General features: G+C 36.9%; 1 protein-coding gene and 1 long non-coding RNA gene across 4 annotated transcripts in view; one reads left to right on the top strand and one right to left on the bottom strand.

Moving 5' to 3' along the window:
* LOC123872534 overlaps nt 1–23252 on the bottom strand; it is a 28990-nt gene extending 5738 nt beyond the window's left edge. The window contains exons 1-16 of the mRNA XM_045916852.1: nt 22957–23252; nt 21603–21814; nt 21328–21521; nt 20271–20483; nt 19383–19462; nt 18052–18251; nt 17643–17757; nt 15787–16001; nt 15149–15339; nt 13600–13735; nt 12395–12581; nt 10668–10810; nt 9786–9894; nt 3027–3166; nt 2436–2615; nt 1875–2013 (exon numbers count right to left, since the gene is read on the bottom strand). Of these exons, the coding sequence (XP_045772808.1) occupies nt 1875–2013; nt 2436–2615; nt 3027–3166; nt 9786–9894; nt 10668–10810; nt 12395–12581; nt 13600–13735; nt 15149–15339; nt 15787–16001; nt 17643–17757; nt 18052–18251; nt 19383–19462; nt 20271–20483; nt 21328–21521; nt 21603–21814; nt 22957–23185 (2683 nt within the window). The 5' untranslated portion in view covers nt 23186–23252. The remainder of the gene's footprint in view (nt 1–1874; nt 2014–2435; nt 2616–3026; nt 3167–9785; nt 9895–10667; nt 10811–12394; nt 12582–13599; nt 13736–15148; nt 15340–15786; nt 16002–17642; nt 17758–18051; nt 18252–19382; nt 19463–20270; nt 20484–21327; nt 21522–21602; nt 21815–22956) is intronic.
* Nucleotides 7985–26225, top strand: LOC123872552. 3 transcript variants are annotated; one of them, XR_006797494.1, is made up of 3 exons: nt 7985–7995; nt 20924–20926; nt 26053–26225. It is a non-coding gene; the product is annotated as an uncharacterized LOC123872552 (long non-coding RNA). The 3 variants fall into 3 exon arrangements; XR_006797495.1 differs by lacking the exon at nt 20924–20926 and adding an exon at nt 14195–14197; XR_006797496.1 differs by lacking the exon at nt 20924–20926 and adding an exon at nt 13646–13647.
* The last annotated feature ends 377 nt before the right edge of the window (nt 26226–26602 follow it).

Below are 26602 nucleotides of genomic sequence, written 5' to 3'. Positions count from 1 at the left end.
ACATTCTCGTTTCCGCTATGCTATCCTGTTGCCGCAACTTCTCAATAAACAATCAAAACTCTGAACACTGGTGTGGACCACCATTTTGTTAAACTCAGAAATAATAATATTAGTTTTCCTACAGTATAACTACTTAGTAGACATTGTACTTTGAGACTACTTTAATACAGTGAAGTAACTTCTACCCGTGACTTCGTCCGTGTCGATTTATGTTTTTAGAAATCCCGTGCTCAGATTTTGTTTTCCCCATGGTTTTCCCCTTATAAAAAGTACACCCTATGTCTGTCTTCTGGATGCAAGCAATTTCATTTGCATATTTGTCTATCTTGGATATTAATATATGTGAAAAGGTATACCTGACGGGTAGGCATATCTAATAATATTATATTAACATTAATAATTTTGTATATTTTTATGAATTTAAACTATTATTCCAAACATACACTATTTTTTTAGAAAATATTATGAACAAATAAACTTTCACAAAAAATTGACATTTTAACATCAATATTAATATATAAGTCTATGCATTTTAGTAGTTTTTATTACCATAATATAAAACAAGATAAAGTGTATTACAAAATTCATGTTGGAAGTGGTTGGATTATTACTTTGTACATACAAAGTTTTCAAGCAAATCTTTTACACGATGTAAGATTAAAAACTGCTAACTTGAACTTGAAGACTTTAAGCTCATTCATCAAGTGAAATTTCCAGCCAACTTAGTCTGTGAAATGCTACGAATAATGTCGTTTTTAGGGTTCCGTATCTCAAAATGCAAAGTAACAAAGTGATATTTTTAGGGTTCCGTACCTCAAAAGGAAAAACGGAACCCTTAAAGGATCACTTTCGTTGTCTGTCTATCTGTTTGTTTGTCTGTCTGTCTGTCTGTCTGTCTGTCCGTCCGTCCGTCCGTCCGTCGTGTCTGTCAAGAAACCTATAGGGTACTTCCCGTCGACCTAGAACCCTATAGGTCTAACCCTATAGGTTTCTTGACAGACACGACGGACGGACGGACGGACGGACAGCCAGACAGACAGACGGAAGGTACCTACTCAAGTTTAACTCGCCCACTTAGATCGCGAACTAGAATTTTGTGAATCTTCTTTTTCTCCTGTAAAGTGTTGATTTTTTGCTTGTACCTATTACTGTCACAAGACGCAGAAATATAATCAATCATACGGAATCTTCTCAGGGAGCAAGCCCTACTCGCACTTGACCGTTTTGTAAAATAATGTCTTATCTGAAACATGTCTGGAACTTATTCATGCCATCCTAAATTCAACTTGATAATATTATTTATGTCATTAATCTTATAATTTTCTCTGCTATAGCTTATTTTTAAGTGTTTGGTTTATTTCATATTTATATTTTATGAAATATTTTTGGCTTGCCTTTTTTTGCAAAGTTAGTTTTTAAAATAATTCGTTACAATTTTGCAATCTTCTTATAGAAGTTATATTATAAGGCAACATTTATGTGTATATGTGTGTTTGTTACTCTTTCACGCAAAAACTACCGGACTGATTTGGCAGAAATTTAGAATAGAAATAGATTAAACCCTGGATTAACATATAAGGCAATTTTTTTAAGATTTTGAAAAACCTAAATCGATGAAGTCGCGGGCATCAGCTAGTAGTTCAATATGCTTGTCGTACATTGTAAAGTCTCAAGAAGCCGGCATTAGTGTGTTATCTATGATCTCAAGTATTGAGACTCAGTGAGTTGAGTATACTGATACTATGTCAGTCAATTAGTTTCATCTTTCTTTCTAAAACAGAGATTTTTCCTAAAAAAACCCTTTTCACCAAGCCACGCGGACGAAGTTGCGGGAATAAGCTAGTTACTCATATAGCTAAACAGGCACTGCTTACCTCCATACACGATTCCGGAGTAGGAAGTCAGCTCGTGTTCTGGTAGCCACTGACCCAGCAGAGTGTGGAAGCCGGGGAACAGGCACGCCTGGGTCAGACCCATGATGACGCGGCATGCGCAGACTATGGGCCATCCACCCTGAACAAACAAAATCATAATATATTTTTTGAATTAAAGTATTCGTATTTCTCAGCAAGGAGGTCAGCAGAGATTGGCATAATCAGATAGCCCCAGAAGAACAGTGATACTACAATTTATACAAGCGCTGATAGAAGACCACAGGTGATAGTATTATATAATATTATTTGCTAGTAGAAAGAATAGGACAGCGGGTTTCTCTTCATGTCTCGTAGCAATCATGCCAGCTGGGATTAGCATCAGATAGTCCCAGAAGAACAGTGATACTTATTGGATAAAATATATTGGTAGATGAGCACAGATGATAGTATTTGTCAGGAGAAAGAACAGGACAGTGGGGTTTTCTTCGTATCTCTTAGCAAGTATACCAGCTGAGATTGGCATAATCAGATAGCCCCAGAAAGTTAGTAATATGAACTTACAAAATCTACAAGCGTTGGTAGAAGAGCACAGATGATAGCATTTGCCAGGAGAGAGAAAAGGAGGATGGGTTTCCCGCCGTATCTCTTAGCAAGCAAACCAGCCGGAATCTGCATGATCAAGTAGCCCCAGAAGAACGATGAGAGAATCATGCCTTGGGTCTTTTTATCCCACTCGTAGACCTGATGACAAAAATAAACAATTATGTATGACAATCTTTAAACTGCTATAATTGATTTTGCCTCCTCGTTTTTAATTCGGGTTTAATTAGGTTGATGATAGTTTGATTAAGCGCTAAAATACCACAAGTGCATGCAAGATCTACATCTCTTGAGGATGCTCCGGAGTCGGTGCGAAACGTGCGTAGAATGTGTTCTGGTGGATTTTTGTGGTCTTGCGTGGTGTCTGACTTTTCCTACATGCTTGGCAAAGGGAGGGCGGGCGGTGCGTGTCGTATGTTGCATGTAATACAAATTTGCCTTTTTTGTCGGATTATAGCAAATTAAGCTTTGATTCTTTGTATATCATGGACTTCAGCAAAGTAACACCTGCTTGTATACAATATTTAAACGCTAAAAAACTTTTCTACTCACAGTGACACTAGAATCGTTCCGGCGTCGCATATCCGTCATAGCTAGCACTGCTACACCCAAGCTGCTCCGAGCTATGAACAGCACGGTCATCGTCAAGCACATGCAAGCCATCTGGATATGACGGACGCCGAGGCCATATCCTGGAAACAAGGCAAACTCTAGAGGCTTCCGTCATGGCATATAATAACACCAGATAGTGTACATATTGTATCTGCATCTGCGTGTTTTTTTTTTTTCATCTTTTATTAACTGATGCCTGCGACTTCATCCGTGGATTAAGCTATCTCAAAAATCCCGTGGGAACTCTTTGATTTTCCAGGATGTAAGCTAACTCTGTACCAAATTTCATCAAAATCGGTTTAACTGTTGGGCCGTGAAAAGCTAGCAGATAGACAGTTTCGCATTTAAATTATTAGGTATAAGCTGACGCTTTACCATGATCACACCTGAGGAAGTGATGATGTGGCCTAAGATAGAATACGTTTGCCTAGTAGATATACATAATATATTCAATTCACACTTGTTTAAAAGATACCCGGCTAATTGGTAGGAAACACTGTTTTCGTATGAGAATTCGTATGCGTATAAGGATAGAGGTTTAAAAAACCCCTGGGGACTCTTTGAATTTCCAGGAAGCATAGCCTATGTCCATCCCAACCTATAGTCTATCTCTGTACCTAACATTTAACTTTAATTGGTTAAATAGACAGATAAAATATACACACAGACACGCTTTCGTGTCGTTTGTATTCGTACTGAAATTCATGAATTATTGTTTAAAATTATTATTTTTACTATTTTTACCTAGCTTAAAATTGTACAATTAATTTTTATTTTATGTTATCTGATTGAATTATTTTATTTCATTTATGACGTTCAAAAAGTGTACATTTGTACCTACTTTGAATAAAACATTTGAATTTGAATTTGAATTTGAATTTCTTAACCACTTTTTAAAAGTTACAAGAAAAGTAGTCTCACGAAAAAACTTTAAAAAAAAAAACAAATTCCACTCAGTCGAAGTTCCAAACATCAGCGTCAAAAATAAATAGAAGCAACAATGAAACGTTTTTGAGAAAAGAATAGAGAATTTTTGAAAAAATAATAGTATTTTTCATAATAATAATGTGTGCTAATTTTTTTAAATAACAGTAACTTACGTTTTTCAGATCCGCCCTCGCAACTTTTCATTTTGAATTATTGCTATGATTTTTCTTGTTACCATTTATTTTTTTATTAAGTATATTTTTTATACCTAGAAGTCACTGCAGCCTTTGATCGAATGAATTGTGAATACCAAAGAAGAAATAAAATCACATTTCGAAAGTAAATAAATAAATAAATCATAAGTAAAAGTTATTTGAATTTAAACTTTATCATTTATCACATAAAGTATATATTTCTAAATTATTTTCTCATGTATTGTGCCTTTGACGTAATGCGGTAACCACACCATATAAACGTTATCTCAATATAAATATAAGTACAAACACTTAGATTTGCTTAAGCATTAAACTCTCATATATTGAGCAACTACCATGATATTTATAACTATAGTTCAAGTTTACGTAATTAATAACTAAATACTCGTCACCTTGTGTTTGGTAACTTGAAAATTATCGAACATTTGGAAATCCGTAGTAGGACCAGAGTAACCAACACAACTTTAATAAAATCATAACCCTTCCTTTTGGCCTTGCCACAGTCGGATAAAAAGAGCAAAGCGCGAATTTAAAACTACGCGATTCCCTTGGTGTGAAATTAAAGGAAATTGTTAAGGGATTGTTAATGTATTTTTACCGAGGACTCTCAGTATATTTACAACAATAACATAATTTTTGTACGACAAAACACTCTCTATTATGAAAAGTAGATGCACGATTTCTACGCTCCGTCTTTTCAAAAAAGTAAGAAAGTCATTTGAAAGCAGATTGAACTGTCAAGAGCTATTTAACTCTATCCCTCCCTCCCTCCAGGGAGGTTTTGACGACCTCCCCGGCGCAGTGGTATGCGCTGCGTCTTATTAGTGGGAGGTCCCGGGTTCAATTCTCGGTAGAGGTTTGATATTTTATTATATACTACCCTACTGGAAAAGCCGTGTTGCCGAGCGATTTAGCGTTCCAGTATGATGCAGTGTTGAAACCAAATGGGTATGGATTAGGAACTGCCATACCACTTCCAGGTTAGCCCGCTTCCATCTTAGTCTGTATCATCACTTACCACCAGGTGAGATTGCAGGCAAGGGTTAATTTGTACATCTAAATTAAAAAAAAAACTGGATAATTTTCACAGAAGAACCTACCCAACTTCTAACCTTAGTGCTTGGCTGCAATCAGACTTGCTGGCAAGTGAGAAGATGGGGCCCGCTTGTCTAGAAGATCTTTATTCACTCTTAACTTGAAGGTACCCATATTAAAATCGGAGGCGAAAACTCGAATACGAAAAAAAATGTAATAAATTAATTGAACATATTAAAATACTAAATTACTCTATTCATATTAAAATGCAAATGGGGGTGGAAAAGAAATGAAAGAATAATAAAATCACTTTACATTTTATTGCGACTCAGTGAATAGTTTAAGCTATGTTCAGAGTTTGGAGTGGAACTTTTCAATGATACTCGTACAATTCAATTTACTAACTTCATCATTTTTTTGGAAACTTGTCTAAATTCAGCTTTAATAGTTATTTAGTAGAGATTATGTCCAAATAGGTTAAGTTTATTGAGAATCCGAGGGAATTCCTTGATTTTTCGGAATAAAAATTACCCTATTTTCGTCTCTATGATGCAAACTATTTATTTACCAAACGCTAAAATCGGTTAAAAGATGGGCCATTAAAAGATCGACAGACAGACATACCTACTTTCGTATTTATATTAGCATGAATATGGATGAACAATACGGCTATTAGATACATAAACGTAACAGGGTTTTTTCATTAAATAACCTTTGTTACTATTCGGTAAGGAACTCTAAAGTTACTGGAAAAATACATGTGTACTTTGCTTTAGGAATGCTGTATTCAGGAAAAATTCATATAATACAATCGTTCCGAATGGCTCGCAGACAATGCTTAATCTATTCTATTCATGGAATTGACGGCGTAGCAACTTCTGCTTAGTCTTCGGAATTGTTCGAGGTTTAATTCATCCTCTTTCAGATAAAAGATTAAAAAGTTTCTGTTCAATAAGAAAATATTGGTACTTCTTACTTGCAAAGTTAACGGACGTTTATCTTGTTAGTACGTGGTGGAACACTCATTTCCATTAACGGTCTGTTAAACCACTTGACAGGATGTTAATTTAACAAACAGAGTATGGTGAATATTTTAACTATGAATTCCAGTGTAAGAGTCTGCCAATGCATAACGTGATTTCAAATAGTATTCCGAAGAAAATAAAAATTTAAATTTTATGCTTTGACGAAAGATTTTATAAGTCTTTGTTACCTGCCAAAGTCACCATGATTCAAACTTCATAGTTGCTGATCTTTGCTCCCTGCGTTGGGGAAACTTTCGGCTTTTGTAAAATAACGAAGCTCTGGCCCTCACAGGCTCCAAGTCTTTAAATAGATACCTGTAGTTGTTACTTGTACCTATCGTGACCTGACACAACTTAATAATAGCTCCACTATTTGTACATAGATTCGAATAGCATAAATACAGCTTAACATTAATACCGGAGTTTGCTATAGCTGATAAATAGGAAGGAAAGTTTTGATAAGACGATTGAAATAGATCTGATATTGAAACTGAGGATGTAGTGACGTAAGGAAGGTGTGATTGTGTCAATCATGCAGGATTATGGTTCCGGTAATAACTGGTTTCGCAAAACTCAGGAAACTTTCTACTCACGTGAAACTGCCGTTTTGATTTTTTTACGGTTCTGTACCTTTGGGTTTTTATCCTTTGGAATAAAAACGTCGCCCTATTAATGTCATAGGATCAAACCCTTATAAGATCACTTTAATTCCTGTCTGTCTGTCTGTCTATCGAAAAACCTATAGGGTCCCGTATCCCGTTAACCTAGAATCATGAAAATTGGCAGGTAGGTATAGCATCTTCAGGGGAAAATCCGAAAACCGTGAAAATTTAAAATAAAATTTAAAAAAAATTAAAATGCGTTCATGAACAAATAATTAGAATTTTCAATTTTCAAAGTAAGATAACTATATACCAAATAGGGTACCATATGAAAGTGCTTTACTTCTACATTCCAAAATAGATATTTATTTATTTTATAATTTTTGATTTATCGTGCAAAATGTCGGAAAAATACCCGAGTACGGAACCCTCGGTGCGCGAGTCTGACTCGCACTTGGCCGGTTTTTTTTTTGGAAGTTGATACAACACAAAAATAGATCTCAGCGGGATTAGTATGAAACACTTCGTATTCAGATTGGCCTACGTGTTTTGCGCTTGCTACATAATATGGACTGACAATCCTATGAATAGACAGTTTGTGATAGAAGTAGAAGTTAATAGCTCTAGGCACTGTCCGTGTGGTATCCCGCATTTTTCCGCTCCGTAACAATGCAGTCTTGATTGCTAACGAGTAACGGGAATGCATAAACCCCTCGGAGTGACGATTCTGTCCGTTGATTTTAAACGAAGTCGTTTTGCACTAGCGAATAGGCCTCTCGCACATGACTGATAAAATTGTCGGTCCCTCCCGCTATTCCCCTATGATTATGACTATCCCCCCTATGACTATCACTATCCCTTTTATTTAGATTGACTGAGTGACTGTCTGACTGACTGTCTGACTGACTGACTGATTGACTATTTGACTGTCTGACTAACTGACTGACTGACTGACTGACCGACAGACTGACAGACAGACAGACAGACATCAAAGTGATATAATATCAAAATTCAAAATAATTTTGAATCGTTAAAGGTTCCACTGTTTCGGAATGCCTTGTGTCTGTCAGCGGGCTGTATTTAATGAACCGTAATAGGAAGACCCGTTTGGTTGAAATTTTGCCAATCAGGTTCCAGCTTTTTAGGAAGCTGTTGATTTAATCCTTGAATAGCCTCAGCCATCTACCATCCAGACCAGAGCCTATATAGAAATCACATAAGTATTATACCCAAATCGCCCCTACCGGAAATCGCATTATGAGACCAGAGCATTCAATACTGTACCTTTAAAGTCATCGAGTCAAGACGGTCTCACACAAAAATCGCTCGTCTGTGCTAGGCCTTACAGTGTTGATTGGAGTATAACGAGTTTAAGTGGTTAGAATAACAATGGAACTATAACAATTTCGTTGGTATTTAACTTTCAGATAGAAAAGTTCTACATTTTCTCAACCTAAATAGAATATCAAAAGTTTTGACTAAACAAAGTCTATTGTCACACCAGAATTATCTCACATGCTCCATTTAGGAATGATGCATGGTTTAACTAAAGAAATAGGATTGTATAAAATTCTTGCCATTACCAAAAACTTGGCAAGTGCAAGTCGGACTCGCGTGCGAAGGGTTCCGTACCATGTCTTACAAGATAATACAGGTACCTAAAACCTTTATGTAGAACTCTGCAAGTTAACAACGGACTGAGACATCTATATGTGATTTCGTAAATTAAATTTTTTGTGAACATATTTAATTTTTTTTTGTTGTGATATAAACACAAATTCTGTTTTTGGATTTTTCCTCTACTTGTACTATAAGACCTACCTTTTTTTTTTTTTTGTTGACGGGGGGGAAATCGTCACAAGATACCCTACCTCTTTGAGGAGAGATCGGGTTATGTGGGATTTGTACCCACTACCCCCTCGATGGCCATCCTCAGCGCATATTAAGAGGCTCCGGGAACTCTTACGAACGTGCGCCGGTGCCTCCCTCTGCGCAACGCCCAGTGGGCTCATCCTGAAAGATGCAGACAAGACCTACCTACCTGCCAAATTTCATGATTCCAAGTCAACGGAAAGTACCCTATAGGTTTTCTTGACAGACACGACAGACGGACAGACAGACAACAAAGTGATTTTTAAGGGTTCCTTTTTCCTTTTGAGGTACGGAACCCTAAAAACATAAACAATTTTGCTGAAGTAATTTGTTGGTAGGTACAGAAAAACGACCTTCGTTAGACGTTATTGTGACTGGAAATATGACTTGAATATTTTAGCAAAGAACGAGAAAAACTCTTAACTATTCAGTCTTTTATTACAAATTTGAAGATATAATTTTATTTCTCCATTTTTTTACAATTAACAGCACTTCAAGTTGGTCTGTGCCTTTAAACTAAAACTAATATTAATTACCTACATAATAATGACATAACATTATGCTATGGTGAATTATAATGCAGTTTTCTCTTTATCGTTTTCGTGTGCAATTATTTCTTCTTGAGATTCTGCTTTTGATTTCTTCACTCCTAAAACAGAAGTAATTCATTGATTTTAATTATTAAGAAAACGGAAAGATTAAATTTAGTAAACTTGAGTGCATATTTTTCGACGGGCGTAAGTTAGTTAAACTTCGACTTCGTCCGCGTGGTTTGAATTTATTAAAAAATCCCGTGGGAACTCTTTAATTTTCCGGGAAAAAAAATTGCTATAACAATTTCCGAGACGCAAGCTATCTCTGTAGAAAACATATACTGGTTAATCGTTTAAACGGATTTGCCTGCAAGAATCTTGTGAGAACTCTTTGATTTTCTGGGATAAAAGTTGTCTTTATCCTTCCCCGGGATGTAAGCTAACTTTGTCTGTAGGCTATTGAAGATGATTGATGATGTAAAAGACAAACCTCCGCCTAGAAGTAACTTCTGAAGACTAGAACACGGCGCATCTATAGTGACTGATAACACAAAAGCCAGTATTGTTGTGAGCGCGGTATTTGCTACGGCTCGATACATCTGTAAAACAAATAGTGAATCGGCTTATAAACTATTTACACGCACAAAACGTTTTGCATCATCACGCCTCAAATAACACATGGCTAAGGTTTAGAATAATTTGCTGCGATCTGTGTTTCCTACCAATTACAATCCGTGTATCTTTAAAACAAGGGTTCTAGGTAAACGCGTCCCATTGTAGGCCACATCATCAGGTTAGACCCAGCGCTCCAAACGTTGCGAAATTAAAATTAATGGTGCTGAATTTTTGGCTTTAAATCAAGAATCGTTAGGTCCACTTTACTTTGACGTTTTTTAGTTTCGATTCTCGAATACTATCAAAATTGGTGAGAAGTAAAATATTATACGGCACTGTCAGTGTAGATGAAGCTTCGTGGTTTTGTTACTAGTTTCATAACTCTACAATGTCTGATTGCATGACTTTGCAACTAGGCATTGTAAGGTCTACATCTCCTGAGGATGCTCCGATGCCGGGGCGAAACGTGCGTCGAGTGGTTTTGGGATTTGTGTGGTGTGCGTGGTGGTGGTGCATATTGCTTGCTTGGTGGCTGGCTTTTCCTGCATGTTTATCAGTGGGAGGGCTGGCGGTGCATGTCGCATGCTGCATGTTGCACCATACAGATTTGTTTGGTTTAGCGGATTATAGCAAATTAAGATTTTGGTTCCTTGTATATCATGGAATTCCGCAAAATAACTCCTGCTTCTATACTACAAGTTTCATAACTGTCGTCAACTGTAGCTTTATTGTCAAAATAATTAAGAAATTGGCTTACTGTATTCCCATCGTTGAAGTAAAAAGGGGTGACCATGCTGCCGTTGACGAGTAAGATGAGAGAGTAGTGTGTTAAATACATAGCGTAGGAGAGACGCGCCGGTAGCTTCCACATTTGTAGAGAGAGAAACCAGTTTATTGGTCCTGTGGTACAAGTTTTAAGTTAGAAAACGATTTCCTTCGCGTTTTAATATTCTGAGCAGTGTAACCATAGTTTAACAAAATAAAGTTGAAAACTAAAACCCGACCGCGATCGTTTTAATAAACGCTGAAATATTATAGTAAAATTGTCTTTCTCTTGGTATATTTTAATGTCGTTGTACATTTATATTCATGAACTCAAAATTATCTTCTTTCATTTGACATCCCACTCGATACAATAGCAAAAACAAATTTTGGGGACCCCAACTTTTTTTGATGTAACATCCGTTAGGTGAATTTTTTTCGTATAAAATGTAGCCTATGCCACTCGGACCTTTACAACGCATTAGTTGACTCATCTCATCTTAGATCATTCATCAAAACCTGTTCAGTAGTTGAGGGGCTTGGTCAAACACACAGAAATTGGATGCAAACATACATACATACACACATACAGAGATTGCAAAAATCATAACCATCCTTTTGGCTTTGCCGTAAAATACCTTTCATAGATTTATTTTTAACCTTCAGGTCCTTCTCTAAATGTAACTCTGGACTCCCCTGCTATGTCCGTCATATGTCCGCTCGTAAAGAAAAGAATAGAATAGAATAGATTTTTATTCAAATAAACATTTACAAGTGCTTTTGAATCGTCAAAATAATTTGCCACTAAATCGTAACTACTCATTTTACTGATTTTGATAAATGAGACATCATTAGATTCGTCTTGATAGCGTGAGTGTCACTGGGTACATAAAAATTGTTATAAAACAAAATAGCGGGGCGTATGAGCTTAATGTTTGGGTAAACCCAAATGCAGTGCTAATTGCATATGGGGTATTTTTGTTTTTTTTTTTTTTTAATTTATCATCATCATCGTTATCCTATGGACATCCACTGTTGGACATATGCCTTCTCTAAAGAGCGCCACCATACCCGGTCCTCAGCCTTCCTCATCCAGCCACTTCCCGCCAGCTGCTTTATATCGTCGGTCCATCGTGCTGGAAGGCGTCCCACACTACGTTTGCTTGAACGCGGTCTCCACTCAAGGACTTTCTTACACGACTGCGGCAAAGCCAAGAGGAATGATTTTAGCAGTCTATGTATGTATGTATGTTTGTTTGTTTCCAGATTCTGTGTATTCCACCGTAGCGGGTTTTAGTTTTCAACTTTATCTTGTTTAACAGGGCTCTCTCCGTCACTCGCTTCATACAATCGTAGTTCCAATTTCATTTGAATATTAAGCAACCAAAGTCCATGAAATTTCGCAGATATATTCTAGAAACTAATATCTGTGTCTGTGGTGTTTTAGATTTTTCTAAAAATATGTAGTTTTAAAATTACAGGGGCTCAAAGATTTGTATGTGAATTTTTAAGACCGCGTAACTTTGAAACCGAAATATTCAACAGAAATCTGGAAAACCACAGACATAGATATTAGTTTCTAGAATATGTCTGCAAAATTTCATGGAAATTGGTTGCTTAATATTCAAATGAAATTGAAACTACGTTTGTATGAAGCGAGTGACGGAGAGACTCCTCTTAACTTTGTCTTGTCTGTTTGACTTGTGACATTTAGTGAAGTACCTCCGTATCCGTGCACACAAGCGAATATCATCCAGCCCACAGCGAGCGCCCAGATCCCCCTCATGTAAGAGTTGAGGAAGTTGTCGAACATCTGGGAGTCGTGGTCTTCCTGGATGACCACGAACATGCTGAGTATGCAGAACGCCATCATAGCGAACGCCAGAATCCACATTATACATACTAGAATCTGTAAGAACAGTTATCCATCCATATTTTAGTACTTCATACTAATATTATAAAGGCGAAAGTTTGTGTGTATGTGTGTGTGTGTGTATGCTTGTTACTCCTTCACGGAAAAACTACTAGACGGATTTGGCTGAAATTTGGATTGGAGACAGATAATATCCTGGATTAGCACATAGGCTACTTTTTATCCCGGAAATCAAAGAGTTCCCACGGGATTTCGAAAAACCTAAACCTAGACGTGGGCATCGGCTAGTATTATTATAAACTAGATGATGCCCGCGACTTCGTCCGCGTGGATTTAGGTTTTTTGAAATCCCGTGGGAACTCTTTGATTTTCCGGGATAAAAAGTAGCCTATGTGCTAATCCTGGATATTATCTATCTCCATTCCAATTTTCAGCCAAATTCGTTCAGTAGTTTTTGCGTGAAGGAGTAACAAACATACACACACACACACACACACACACACACACACACACACACACACATGCAAAGTTTCGCCTTTATAATATTAGTGTGATGCAAAAATGTCTCATGGCCCAACGGTTTCACCGATTTTCACCGACTACCTTATATCCCGGAAAATCAAAGAATTTCCACGGGATTCTTAAACGCCCATACAATAAACCAATTTGTATGAAAGGTACAAATTTGCGTTCCGGAAATTTACATAGGTAACTTTTTATCCCGGAAAAGCAGAGAGTTCCCACTTCCCAGGGATTTTTAAAAACCCAAATCCGCGCGGACATAGATCCTAGTTTTAACAAAGAACATACTTATTGTTATTATTTGGAAAAAGACAATAATAATAAGGTCTTCAATTCAAGAGTGAATAGGCACCTTCTAAGCAAGCGCGGTCCATCTAAGCCTGCATCATCACTTGCGGGCAGGTTTGATTGCAACCAAGCGCTAGTCTATAAATTCTTCTTCTTCTCTCTGGGCTGGTTTCCGCACTTAAACGTTTCCGTCTGTTGTGCGTGTAGTCTATAAATAAAAATATTAAAAAATAGTACTAGAAACCTTTGCAATACGAATCTTCTTTCCTTTACACTGGACCAATAGGTAGCCGTACATCATTCCAATGAAGAAAGGCGACGCTCGGGTCAGCGGGTTTATGTAGTAATTGATGAAATAACGATTAAATTCGGTTACGCGTCTAAAAAAATGAAAATGATGCCTTTATTTTAATTTTGAAGCTACTTTGTATGCTGATTTTCGTACAATCCCATGAGAAATATTTGATTTTTAGGGTTCCGTATTTCTAAGTTAATCGATGACTTCGTAAGTTACTCGTAAACTTAAAAGTGATAAGATCGTAAAAATAAATTTTCAATAAATGTTTAATTAAAAAATAAAAGCAACCGCAATTTTGATAAAGGAAAAAGCGACCTATAGGCTCACTTTGTTGTCTGTCTGTCCGTCTGTAGTGTCTGTCAAAAAACCTATAGAGTACTTTCAGTTGACCTAGAAAAATGAAATTTGGCAGGTGAAATTTAGCACAAGTAAAGGAAAAAGTCTAAAAAAAAGTCGTGAATTTGTGGAATATTATTACATCACAGAAAAAAAATCTTAAATTTTTGATCTTAGTTTAATAAATCACGTGTAGATGGCGCAGTCCGTCATCAACTTGCAGTGTTCTACATAAAAGTGTCTTGTATGATGGTATCCTTCCGACTCGCACTTGACCGGTTTTAAGGCTAAAATATAAATTCCCCGGATGGAAACTATCTCTGTACTTTTCATCAGAATTAGATATTTAAAAAAAAATTGAAAAAAAAAAAACCAACTTCAATAACCACAAACAGTAAAAAGTAAAAAATAATTTTATTTCTAAGCGTGTATGTATGTATGAAGTCATGCGAGTAGGTAAGTATAATAAAATAAATAATAAATCAAAGCATGAAGCTCGCCCGACTTCATACATAGTTTAGAAACAAAAAATATTTTTAGTGTTTGTGGTTATTTAAGTCGGTTTTTATTTTTTTATTTCACGACATAATATTATAGTGGCCCCACTTCTAAAATATGCTCTAACTGGTTAAAACCTTACTGTTTACTAAGCCATTGCACCTATCGCGAGCAATTTACTCTTATCCGTTGAGGAGTTCAGTTCTCTATCTACGAAGCTAATCATCAGATCTTCACCAAACTGAAATGGAACCACCTCGAAAGTATCGCCTACCAAATAAAAAAATGTACCAAAATCGGTTCATACAAAAAAAAACCGTCGAATTGAGAACCTCCTCCTTTTTTTCGAAGTCGGTTAAAAACAGCAGACAGAACATTTTCCGTTTATACATACATTTTGACCTGATAAAAAATTCGCTAGCGGAAAAAATATAAGTTAAAAAAAAAGGAACTACTCAGGAATCTTCCACTCAGGATAGGATCGACCACACCACTTAAAACCAGAAGCTTTGAGAACAAACCAACGCCTAACTACAGCCTGAAGTACGAACACACGTACAGAAAGGTTTCAATATTGTTATAAAACTATTTTGGTTCCGGTCCGCAACTTTTCGCAAAGCGGGTCCAAATGATTTTGAATGTTTTAAATGCTAAGACTTACACCAAATTCAATAAAGAAGCAGTATAGTTATTCAGGAAACTGACAGTAGTGGTTAGCGCGAAGGAAACTAAGATGATTGCGGAGAGCGCGCACCACGCCACCCTCTGACCGCCCAACAGCCAGAACAGTATCACAGGGCTGAACATGTACAGCTGTAGATCCACTGACATGTACCAACTTTGGTAGAGGCACTGAAATGAGAAAATAGTGGCGAGAACTTAAAAATATCCGGCCAAGTGCGACTCGAACTCGCGCACCGAGGGTTCCGTACTCGGGTATTTTTGCCTTCATTTTGCACGATAAATTAGAAACTATTAGTTATGCATAAAAATAAATAAAAATCTGTTTTAGAATATGCAGGTAAAGCCCTTTCATATGATACCTCATTTGGTATAGTATCGTACTTAGAAAATTGAAACACATTTTAATTTTTTTTTCTGTGATATAACCACAAATTCACGATTTTCGAATTTTTCCTCTACTTGTGCTATAAGACCTACCTACCTGCCAAATTTTATCTAACGGGAAGTACCCTATAGGTTTTTTGACAGACACGACAGACGGACAGACAGACAGACAGACAACAAAGTGATCCTATAAGGGTTCCGTTTTTCTTTTTGAGGTAAAAAATTACTTACAAATCCAACAGGCTTAATATAATTCTGCACATGCAACAGCGCGGACCACCATCGTTTTCGGCACATGACAGTGAAGTGGGCCATGTTGGACCACAGCGGCCCATCTGACAGCCGGTGGAACACGGATGCTTGGAGGAGTATCATAGCTGACAGTAATGGCAGTATTCGGAGGATTCGATGCAGGTAGAAGAGATGTAAAGATGCGATAAATCGCCCTGAAATAAAATTAATAATTTCCTAAGCAAGGTATTTTAGGCAAGTAAATAAAAAGGTCAAACCGGTCAGGTGCGAGTCGGACTCGCACACGAAGGGTTCCGTTCCATCATCCATTTTTTTGAGTTCAAAATTCAAAATATTTTAATTTAATTAAACCTTTACAAGTGCTTTTGAATCATACAAGGTCTACCCTGCCACTCTTATGTAAAACACTGCAAGTTAATAACGGACTGCGCCATCTATATGTGGATTTATTAAATTAAATTTTTCGTGAGCACATTTTTTTTTGTGCGACATAAACACAAATTCAAGGTTTTTGGATTTTTTTTCTTTACTTGTGCTATATGACTAGGCCAACATAATTCTAGGCCAACGGCAAGTACCCTAAAGGTTTTCGTGATAGACACGACAGACGGACAGACAGACAGACAGATAACAAAGTGATCCTATAAGGGTTCCTTCTTTTATTTTGAGGTACGGAACCCTAAAAAGCAATAATAGAAACAGAAATAAGTATTTTTTTATTTTAACAAAAAATACTTTTACAAAAATGTTTTTGAATCGTCAAATGCTGCATGCATCGGTTCAGAAAACCCTGATTCGGAATACATTTCCAGGAAGAGCAAACAGAAATCTTGACAGTTGCTCTTTTCAAAGATTCGGCACAATAATAATGAGCCGTGTGAGTGAATGTAAATTGCAGACCAATGCTGGTATTTGTCAAATCCACGCTTTGTTATCGCATCGGTTACACAATCTTCGACTGTGTAATACTGTATGCTTTTTTCAGGAGCTTAAATTTTAATAGATTTCTACCCGCGAATTCATCCGCGTGGACCGCACAAACTTTAAGCCACTATATCAATCAATCAATCATTTATTTTTGCTCTAAATGAAGGTTAACAATGGTATTACAATTATCCATACTTAATATTATAAATTCGAAAGTGCGTCTGTCTGTCTGCTACCTTTTCACGGCCGAACAGTTTAACCGATTCTGACGAGGTACAGAGTCAGCTTATATCCCGGGGACAGACATAGGCTACTTTTTATCCCGGAAAATCAAAAAATTCCCACGGGATTTCTAAAGACCCATCCGCTTAACCGATTTGTATGGGTACGGAGGCAGCTTACGTCCCTGTTATTGACGTAGGCATCTTTTTATCCCAGAAAACAAACAGTTCCCACGGGATCTTTAAAAATATAAATCCACGCGGGCGAAGTCGCAGGCATCTTCTAGTTATTCATAAGGTCTCATTCGTACGAGAGCTGTTTTAACGTTCATTAAAAAAGCGTTAAAATAGAACAAATGCATTGCCAAGTATCTGTTCACACGTCAACGCTTTTTTATCGCGCACTGTTGTATTTCCAGCGCAACGCCGTGTTTCAACGCAATGCTGTTTGACGCTCGTGTGAATTAGGTCTAAAGTATCGCCATAATTGCCATGCAATGGCAAATTACCTCCTTATGGGTTGAATTGTCAAAAATCCTTTGTTAGCGGATGTATGCGTCATAATAGCTATCTGCGCTTGCCTTGTAGCCCGATCCATCCAGTAGTTTGAGTTGTGCGTCGATAGATCAACCGGTCAGTCAGTCGCCACATTTTCCGTTTGTATATTTTATATTTAGATGTACTCACGTTGACTAACTTTCCCAATGATAGAATAGACGCATAGAATCCCACTGAGAAGAAAAAAAGTGTCCACGGCTATGGGACCCGCGATCACCCACGTGCTGCTGAAGGAAGTTACCCACTGAAACAAAACTTTGGATTCATTATAGGCCAGCGCTTGACCACAATCACACCTAATGGGAAGTGATGACTGATTATGTGCCTAAGATGCGACGCGTCTACCTAGAAAATACCTATTCATTCTTATTTTAAAGATACCGGGATTGCAATTGATAGGAAACACAGATCGCGAAAGAGCATTTCAAACAGACGGACAGACAAAGTGATCCTTTAAGGTTTCCGTTTTTCCTTTTGAGGTGCGGAACCCTAAAAATGTCTTTTGTTATTTGATTAATAAATAAATAGTGGAACTTACTTCCTTACTCGCTTTTATGTTTTGTACAATAAGCATCATAGACAAGGTGTAGGTGTGACCCACGACAACCCACAACATAGAGATGGCCCTCACGCCGTCCACGCACTCCAAAGCGCCGGGGACCTTGTTGAATGTCAGAAACCTTTGAGTGTTCGTGTATACCGAACAGCATCTGTATAGAGGGTTTATCTCCGATTTTTCTGGGAATAAAATCATAATCCATCCATACTTTAACATAATATAATATTATTAATATTAATATTTAATATAATATTATAAATGCGAAAGTTTTCTGTCTGTCTGTCTGTCTGCTACCTTTTCACGGCCCAACAGTTTAACCGATTCTGACGAAATTTGGTACCGATGTATGTTGCGTCCATGTAATCGAAAGAGGCAACTTTTTATCCCGGAAAATCAAACAGTTCCCACGGGATCTATAAAAATCTAGATCCACACGGACGAAGTCGCGGGCATCCTCTAGTTATTGATAAGATAATAATGTAAATAAATATAACTGTTTTAGAATGTACAGGTAAAGCTCTTTCACATGATATTCCACTTAGTATAGTTTAGTTACCTTACTTTGAAAATTGAAACACATCTAAAGTTTTTTTCTATGATATAACCACAAATTCACGGTTTTCAGATTTATTCCTTTACTTGTGCTATAAGATCTACCTACCTGCCTTTCAGGATTCTAGGTCAGCGGGAAGAACCCTATAGATTTTCTTGACAGACACGACAGACGGACAGACAGATAGACAGACAGATGGGCAGATGGACAGACAGACAGACATATATACAGCCAACAAAGTGATCATATAAGGATTCAGTTTTTTTTTGAGGTACGGAACCCTTAAAAGAAAAACTGAGACAGAAACACAAGTAGTTTCCACGAGATTTTGACGAAAACGTGGTCATCAGCTAATAATATGATAAAATCATCATCAACGCATCGTTAGCTACTACACGGCCAGCCACTGCACTGCTACACTACTGAGTACGGGTAATCTCTCAGAATGAGAAGGGTTTTTCTTACAATCGATCAATCAAAATGTTTTTTATTCCATTAAAATTTACAAGTAGGCAGGTACTTTTGAATCGTCAATGTGTGTATGTTTGTTACTGATTTACGCAAAAACCACTGGACAGCTTTGGCTGAAATTTTCAATGGAGATAGATAATATATCCAGGATTAGCTTATAGGCTACTTTTTATCCCGGAAAATCAAAGAGTTCCCACGGGTTTCCGAAAAACCTAAATACATGCGGACGAAGTCGCGGGCATTATGTAGTTATCTATAAAAATATAGAATGTTTCTGAATACTCACTTTTCTTTAAAACAAATATTTCATATAAATCGTATGCAGTGCTCATTATGGTGACAAAACCGATGAAGCTGAAAATCACACTGAAAAATAACAAATGTGTCAAATTATAATATCAATAAATAAAACCAAAAACGTATCGTACTGAGAAAACTGAAAAACTGAAAAATAACAATTGTGTCAAATAATAAAATCAATAAATAAAACCAAAAAAGTATCGTACTGAGAAAACTGGAAAACTGAAAAATAACAATTGTTTCAAATAATAAAATCAATAAATAAATAGGTTTTCTTGACAGACACGACGGATGGACGGACAGACAGACAGACAGACACGCAGACAGACAGACAACAAAGTGATCATATAAGGTTTCCGTTTTTCCTTTTACGTACCTTTTAGGTACGGAACCCTAAATAGTAGTAAAATTAGTAGTTTCTCCTGAAAACTTATCCATACTGCATACATATCATATAAATGCGAAAATGTGTCTGTCTCTCTGTCTGCTAAGTTTTCACGGCCCAACCACCCAACCGATTTTAATGAAATTTGGTACCTATAGACTTGGGATACATCCCGGGGAAGGACGTAGAGTACTTTTATCCTAGAAAATCGAAGAGTTCCTAGTGGATTTTAAAAACCGAAATCCACGCGGGTGAAGCCGCGGGCATTCTCTAGTAAATGATAAAATTCCGTGGAAGCTACCAGCTGAGTTTTCGGTTTACTTATGCTATAAGACGTACCTGCCTGCCAATTTTCATGAGTCTAGGTCAACGGGTAGTCCCTTATAGGTTTTCTTGACAGACACGCAGACGGAGAGACAGACAACAAAGTGATCCTATGAGGGTTACGTTTTGCCTTTTCAGGTATGGAACCCAAATAAATATACTTACAAAGCCAAATAGTCCGCTATGCTTAACGGTTTGTCGTTTGGCAAGCGACAGTAGGATTCATTGTATGTTATGTTGGTGTCTTCTAGTCCCAGGCCAGCGCTTGAAAGTAACCGTTGTTGGAAAAACTGAATAGCTTGCTTTGGTCGGCATACTTTGGGTATGCAAGTCCCTATTGCCATGTTTAGAAATAATGAATGCTTGGCCGGCATTTCTCTGAAATAAGTATGAGATGTGGTAATTAGTAGGTAGGGGTGTGTGAAGTCTGGCAATCTACTGGTTATCCTACTGGTTAAGATATCAGCTTTCTATTCACGGCCGTAGCTAGGGGGGGCATTGTGGAGCAATGCACTACCTTGAAATCAAAATGCCCTACCTTAAAAATACCAAAAACTAAGATAAATTACTACCCTTCCAAAAATTAATTATTTCGCACTCTCTCTCAGGCGTGGATCACTACATCCAAATCTGGAAGTTCAACCATTTTGTTCGCTTGCTCTATATCATTGAGGATTTAATAGTTCTTAGAATTAATGGATCTAATTCTCAGCTCATGCTCTGTCACAGATATTATTTGTCTACGAATAGGTAGCAATTGCATGTACGTACATCACTGACCGAGAGGTCAATGATGTACATGGTGATTGATTGAGGAGCCCGTGTTTCGGAAATAGATCAATTATGATTTTACTTCCGCTCTACCTGAAACCAATGCTGCCCTACCTCAAATTCGACTCTAGCTACAGCCCTGTTTCTATTCCGGAGGTCAGGGGTACGATCTCGGGTATGCACTTCTAACTTTACGGAGCTATGTGCGTTTTAAGCTATTAAATATCAATTTCTTTAACGACGAAGGAAAACATCATGAAGAAAATGAATTAATTTAATTAAATGTAATGTAGTTTTAATTTAGATTTGTGCTTATCACAATTCAATGTAAACTTGGTACAATCAGCAACAAAGACAGGATTGCACCCGCCAGTACAAGCAACTATGTACAGGTGCAAACCTAGCTTTATTGCTAACTGTACCTTTCTATAATATGAAGTAATCTTCTTACCTTACAAGTAGCTGACTTGCATCGGATGTTATCTGAGCATATTTTTGCCTCATCCTGTAGATAATATCTTCAAGAGTTTGATGAGATATATTACTACGCAGTGGAAAAATATCAGTAATATTTGGAAAAACATCAGTAATGTTCGGAAAAAGATCATTAATATTCGGAAAAACATCAATAATATTCGGAAAAATTTCAGTTATATTCGGATAAACAGTAATATTCGGAAAAACTTTAGTAATGTTTGGAAAAACATCAGCAATACTTGAAAAAACATTGGTTATATTTGTCAAGCCCATATTTAGTGGTACTGTCAGTACAGTATTGTGTTGGTTCAACTGTGATGGATACTGCATCATACAGTATTTACCTTCAATATCCACATTTTCTTCGACGTGTTTTATAGCAAGACACGCATGATAGTCTCCCAAATCTACTAGATTTCCAGATAAGATTCCAGTTGGAATTTTGCCACTTGCATCCTGAACTGTGAACAATAATTGCATGTAAAAATTTCAATGTACGTTATTGGTTATTCAGTGAAATCTTTAAATCTTGTAGGTATTCTTGATCTTTTTTGGGTATCTGAAAGCTGCCTTTAGTTAACCCTGTTACTAAGCTTCCGTTCCGTTATCCCTTCGTCTGTCCGTCTGTCAGCGGGGCCTATCTCGTGAACCATAATAGGTAAAGAGTCGAAATTTTCACAGAATGTGTATTTCTCTTGTCAATAGAACAACAATAAAAAGTCAAAATAGCCGCCACGAAAATATAAAAGCTCGTATTTTTAAAAGTTGAAAACTAAAACCCGACTACGATCGTCTTAATGAACGCTGAAACATTAGGTCAAAATTATTTTTCTATCACTTGGTATATTTTAATACATTTATATTAAAATATACCATTAATACTAATACATATATATTAAGTTATTGTACATTTATATTTATAAACTCAGAATTTTCTCCCTCTTTCATTTGACATCGCACTCATACCCATACAATAGCAAAAAAACTTTTTGGAGACCTCCACTTTTAACCGACTTCGGAAAAAGGAGGAGTTTCCCAACTCCCCAGCCCTGTGTGAACGAGCTATTAGTTGTCATAAAAAATCGGTCTAGTGCGACTCGGACTCGCAAACGACGATAGAAATTGCTAGCATATTCCATGTTCTAGCAAATAAAGACTTCTTATTCTTACCTGCCTAATTTCATCTAATCAACAGAACGTATCCTACTTATAGGTTTTTAATCTCCGACCCAAAAAGAGGAGAGTTATAAGTTTGACGCGTGTATCTGTGTATCTCTGTCTGTGGCATCGTAGGTCCTAAACTAATGAACCGATTTTAATTTAGTATTTTTTGTTTGAAAGGTGGCTTGATCGAGAGTGTTCTTAGCTATAATCCAAGAAAATCGGTTCACACGTTTGAAAGTTATTAGCTCTTTTCTAGTTTCTGTAACCTTCACTTGTCGGGTGTGTTATAAATGTTTAATTTACACTTGTGATTTCCTTGACGGAACTTGACGCACTATGTTCTTGTACCATGGTACGGAACCCTTGAACTGGCACACGAGTTGACAATTTATTGTGGCATAACTGGGTCCATTGGAATCTTCACAACAATAACACTTACATTGCAAACCAACCGCTGAATTGTTCCACAAAAATTCTAACTGTTCATTACATTTTTGTTCATCAATAACTCTTTCATAAAGTTGTTGATCGAAAGCACTCTCGTATTCGTCGGTGAACCCCCACGTGTTAAAGCTATTCACTAACGATTCGTCGTCTAACGTCCATACCCTAAGGTCTTCCACTGTCGATATCAAAATATATAAATACAAAATTTTCAAAAACATCATCTTTTTCAACAAGCCCGGTATATAGTATGAAGTGGATTGAACTCTAAGCTGTTGACTTTCTGAGCTAGATATTATAACTGATATAATGCTTTTATATAGACATATAGTAATATCAGAAAATAACTGTGTAATCAATTTATCTAATATATACAAGTGTAAGGTGACTGAAACTAACTGAATGACAGACATTTAAGGAAAAAAAGAACACTCGGCTGAGTTTGTTGTGCGCTCTTCTCAGAGTTGGGCTCGTTTGGAACCCTCGTAGCTTTAGTTTTAAGTTTACACAATTAATTATCATCACTATATCATCTTTCAAATCTAACAAATTTGACAAACAAAAGGTGTACAATAGTACCTACTTTGAATATTATATTTTGATTTTTGATTTTGATTTTTTTGCATGAATTTTGAATGATGGAGCCTAAGATGGAGCGTGCTTACCTAGAAGATGCCTATTCAGTCTTGACTAACAGTTAGTCAAGAGTGAATAGGCATCTTCTTTTTACTTAGTCACTAACTGATTTTAAATGTACGCACAGCTAAAACTACTACCATGGACCGGGCTGTTTGGCATGCAGATAGCTATTATAACGTTGACATCCGCTACGAAAGGGTATTTAAAGATTCAACCCCTAAGAGAATAAAACAGGGGTTCGAAAGTGTAGTACATAGTCACGGGCAAAAGCTAATATAGAAATATAGTGTTATCAGAAAGTACCTGTGTAATCAATTTATTTTCTAATAAGATTTTGAATGACGCAAAATACGAACCTATTGACTTTTCCCTAGCGCATCGAATATTTAAAAAATTGAATAATCTGGTTTATTTATTCGTAGCCATTTCATAACAGCAACTTTACAGTATATATGTCACAGCCAAAGTAATAAATCCTGATATTATATATATTATCTAGTCATTATTTATAATGTCTACCCAATTTAGATAAACTGATAATTGACACAGAATTAATCACATTAACTAGCAATTTTATATAATTTCTTCGAAGACTTGGATGATGTAATAAAACAAGTAGGTACTTACAGGTAAATATTATAAAATTATATTTCAATTTGCCTTATGCATACCTAACTATATGTGTAGCAATATTATACTGTTTTGAGACTTATTTCGTGGTTTAATGACATAATTATGTATTATAACGGGTACATAGGTTAGGTTAGGTTAGGTTAGGTTAGGTTAGGTTAGGTTAGGTTAGGTTAGGTTAGGTTCAAAGTTAGACCGTATTTATTACTTTGGCTAACTTTGAACCGCTATTATGAATAATATCCGGATAAAGTGATTAATTTATTACATTGTCTAGTCAATTTTGATATTATACATAATGACCAGTCATTATGTATAATAGCTATTTAATCACTATGACTGTAACATATATATATAAATCTAGTTTTTGCATAAAGCCATAAGAGATAGAACTAGTTGTTACATAAATCCTTGTATACATATTTATAAGAGATACAAAACCATAAGTTGATAACATTGAGCAAAAATCTTTTTTTGCAGAATAAACTTAGATGGTGCTTGCGATTTCATCCACGTGGTTTTTGAGATTTTAAAAATTCCCGTCGAAACAATTTTTTTTCTGGGACAAAAGTATTCTATGCCCGTCCCCAGGATGTAAGTCAGTGATACATCAGTGATTTTTATTCATCACCATCATCATTATCAAGTAATAGATATCCACTGCGGAACATAGGTCTAAGGGGCTTCCACATGCCACAGTTTTGCGCCCTGAATCAAGTGGTTCCTTGCGATTCGTTTGATGTTCGTCCGTCCACCTAGTTAGTTTTCCACCGCCAAGCCTTCCAAAGCAAGGTCGCCATTATGGTATCTTAAGACTTCAATCTCTATCGTTTTATCTATGTGCTTTGCCCATTGCCACTTTAGCTTTGCAACCCGTTGAGTTATGTCGATTACTCTCGTTCTCCAACGGATCTCCTCATTTCTGATTTAATGACGAAGAGAAACTCCAAACATAGCTCTCTTAGCATACTACTCGGTCAAGCTAAGTTTGCACCTAGCGTCGGTTACGTCACACTGACGCTTAGGTACGTATGCGAACCGTACTGACGCGACAAGACAACCGCGGGGAGGTGAGCGGGGAAGTGGGAGAGGCGCCGTATTCCAGCGAGGTGCAAACTGCGCGACCGATTTATAGTTCACTAGCCGATTCCCGCGACTTCGCCCGCGTGGATTTAGGTTTTTTGAAATCCCGTGGGAACTCTTTGATTTTGCGGGATAAAAAGTAGCCTATGTGCTAATCCAGGATATTATCTATCTCCATTCCAAATTTCAGCCAAATCCGTCCAGTAGTTTTTGCGTGAAGGAGTAACAAACATACACTCACACACACACACACACAGACAAACTTTCGCCTTTATAATATTAAGTGTGATGCCGCATTAGGCTTAGGTTACTAACACTTATACGCATAATATCGTCCACGCATTACAAACATTTGACACGGAAGCAGGCGCGTGGACCAATTACCGTTATCGGTCATGGCATCGGCCGCAGCTAATTGGCCAGTTTGCATGTGTATTCCTTTCGTTTGACTACTAAAGATTGTTAATGTAGTAACAATAGAGACCATTATTGTTTCTCGTGGATTTCGTTCACAATAATTGAGCGAGCAAAGCGGTATAGTTGCATGGAATTAAATTTTACAGAGCAAAAGGCTGATAGAAAGCTGCGGCAAGGAGATCGCCGTCCTTGCACATGAAAAAGAGATGTCGCAAACTTGGGAGCGATCTCCATTATTTTCCACGCCCCGTGTCTTTTCCTAACGAAGTCCTATGTTGAACTAACTTTTGTGATTACGAACCATTGATATACAAACCTACAGGCCCGCTGGACCGATGACCTGAAGAGGGTGGCGGGAGCGGTTGGATGAGGAAGACGGAGGATCGTGTTTGGTGGCGCGCTCTTGGATAGGTCTATGTCCAGCTGTGGACGCATACAGGCTGATGGAATGGAATTGATATACAAACCCAGAGCTATTGAAGACAACAAGTGTTCGAGCAGTGCGTGTTGCCAGTGATAACATACGGATTCAAGACACGATGAAAGTACCTAAAGCAATGTTTTTCTAAAAAATCAAGTTGAAAAGAGTCTCCAGAAAACTTATATGATTTTCCACAAAGCGAATTTTCATGCACCATGACATGATAATGATAATAATGAATTAGAACTCAATTTTTTAAGTACCTGCGACCTTTTTTACTGTTCAAATCAATTTTTTTTAATATGAAACTGTTGACTCCAGCTGAAACCACATAATATTATAGGTACTATAGGCACTATACGGTTCATTTGCTGGAAGTCATAACCTATACCATTTACCGTACTATATTTTAATATTAACTACTTACTAGGTACACTATTACCAAATATTT

This window comes from Maniola jurtina, chromosome 15 (genome assembly GCF_905333055.1).
Source record: "Maniola jurtina chromosome 15, ilManJurt1.1, whole genome shotgun sequence".
NCBI lineage: Eukaryota > Metazoa > Arthropoda > Insecta > Lepidoptera > Nymphalidae > Maniola > Maniola jurtina.
The sequence above is the reverse complement of the archived record's forward strand: the minus strand, read 5'-3'. Positions and strand labels throughout refer to the sequence as shown.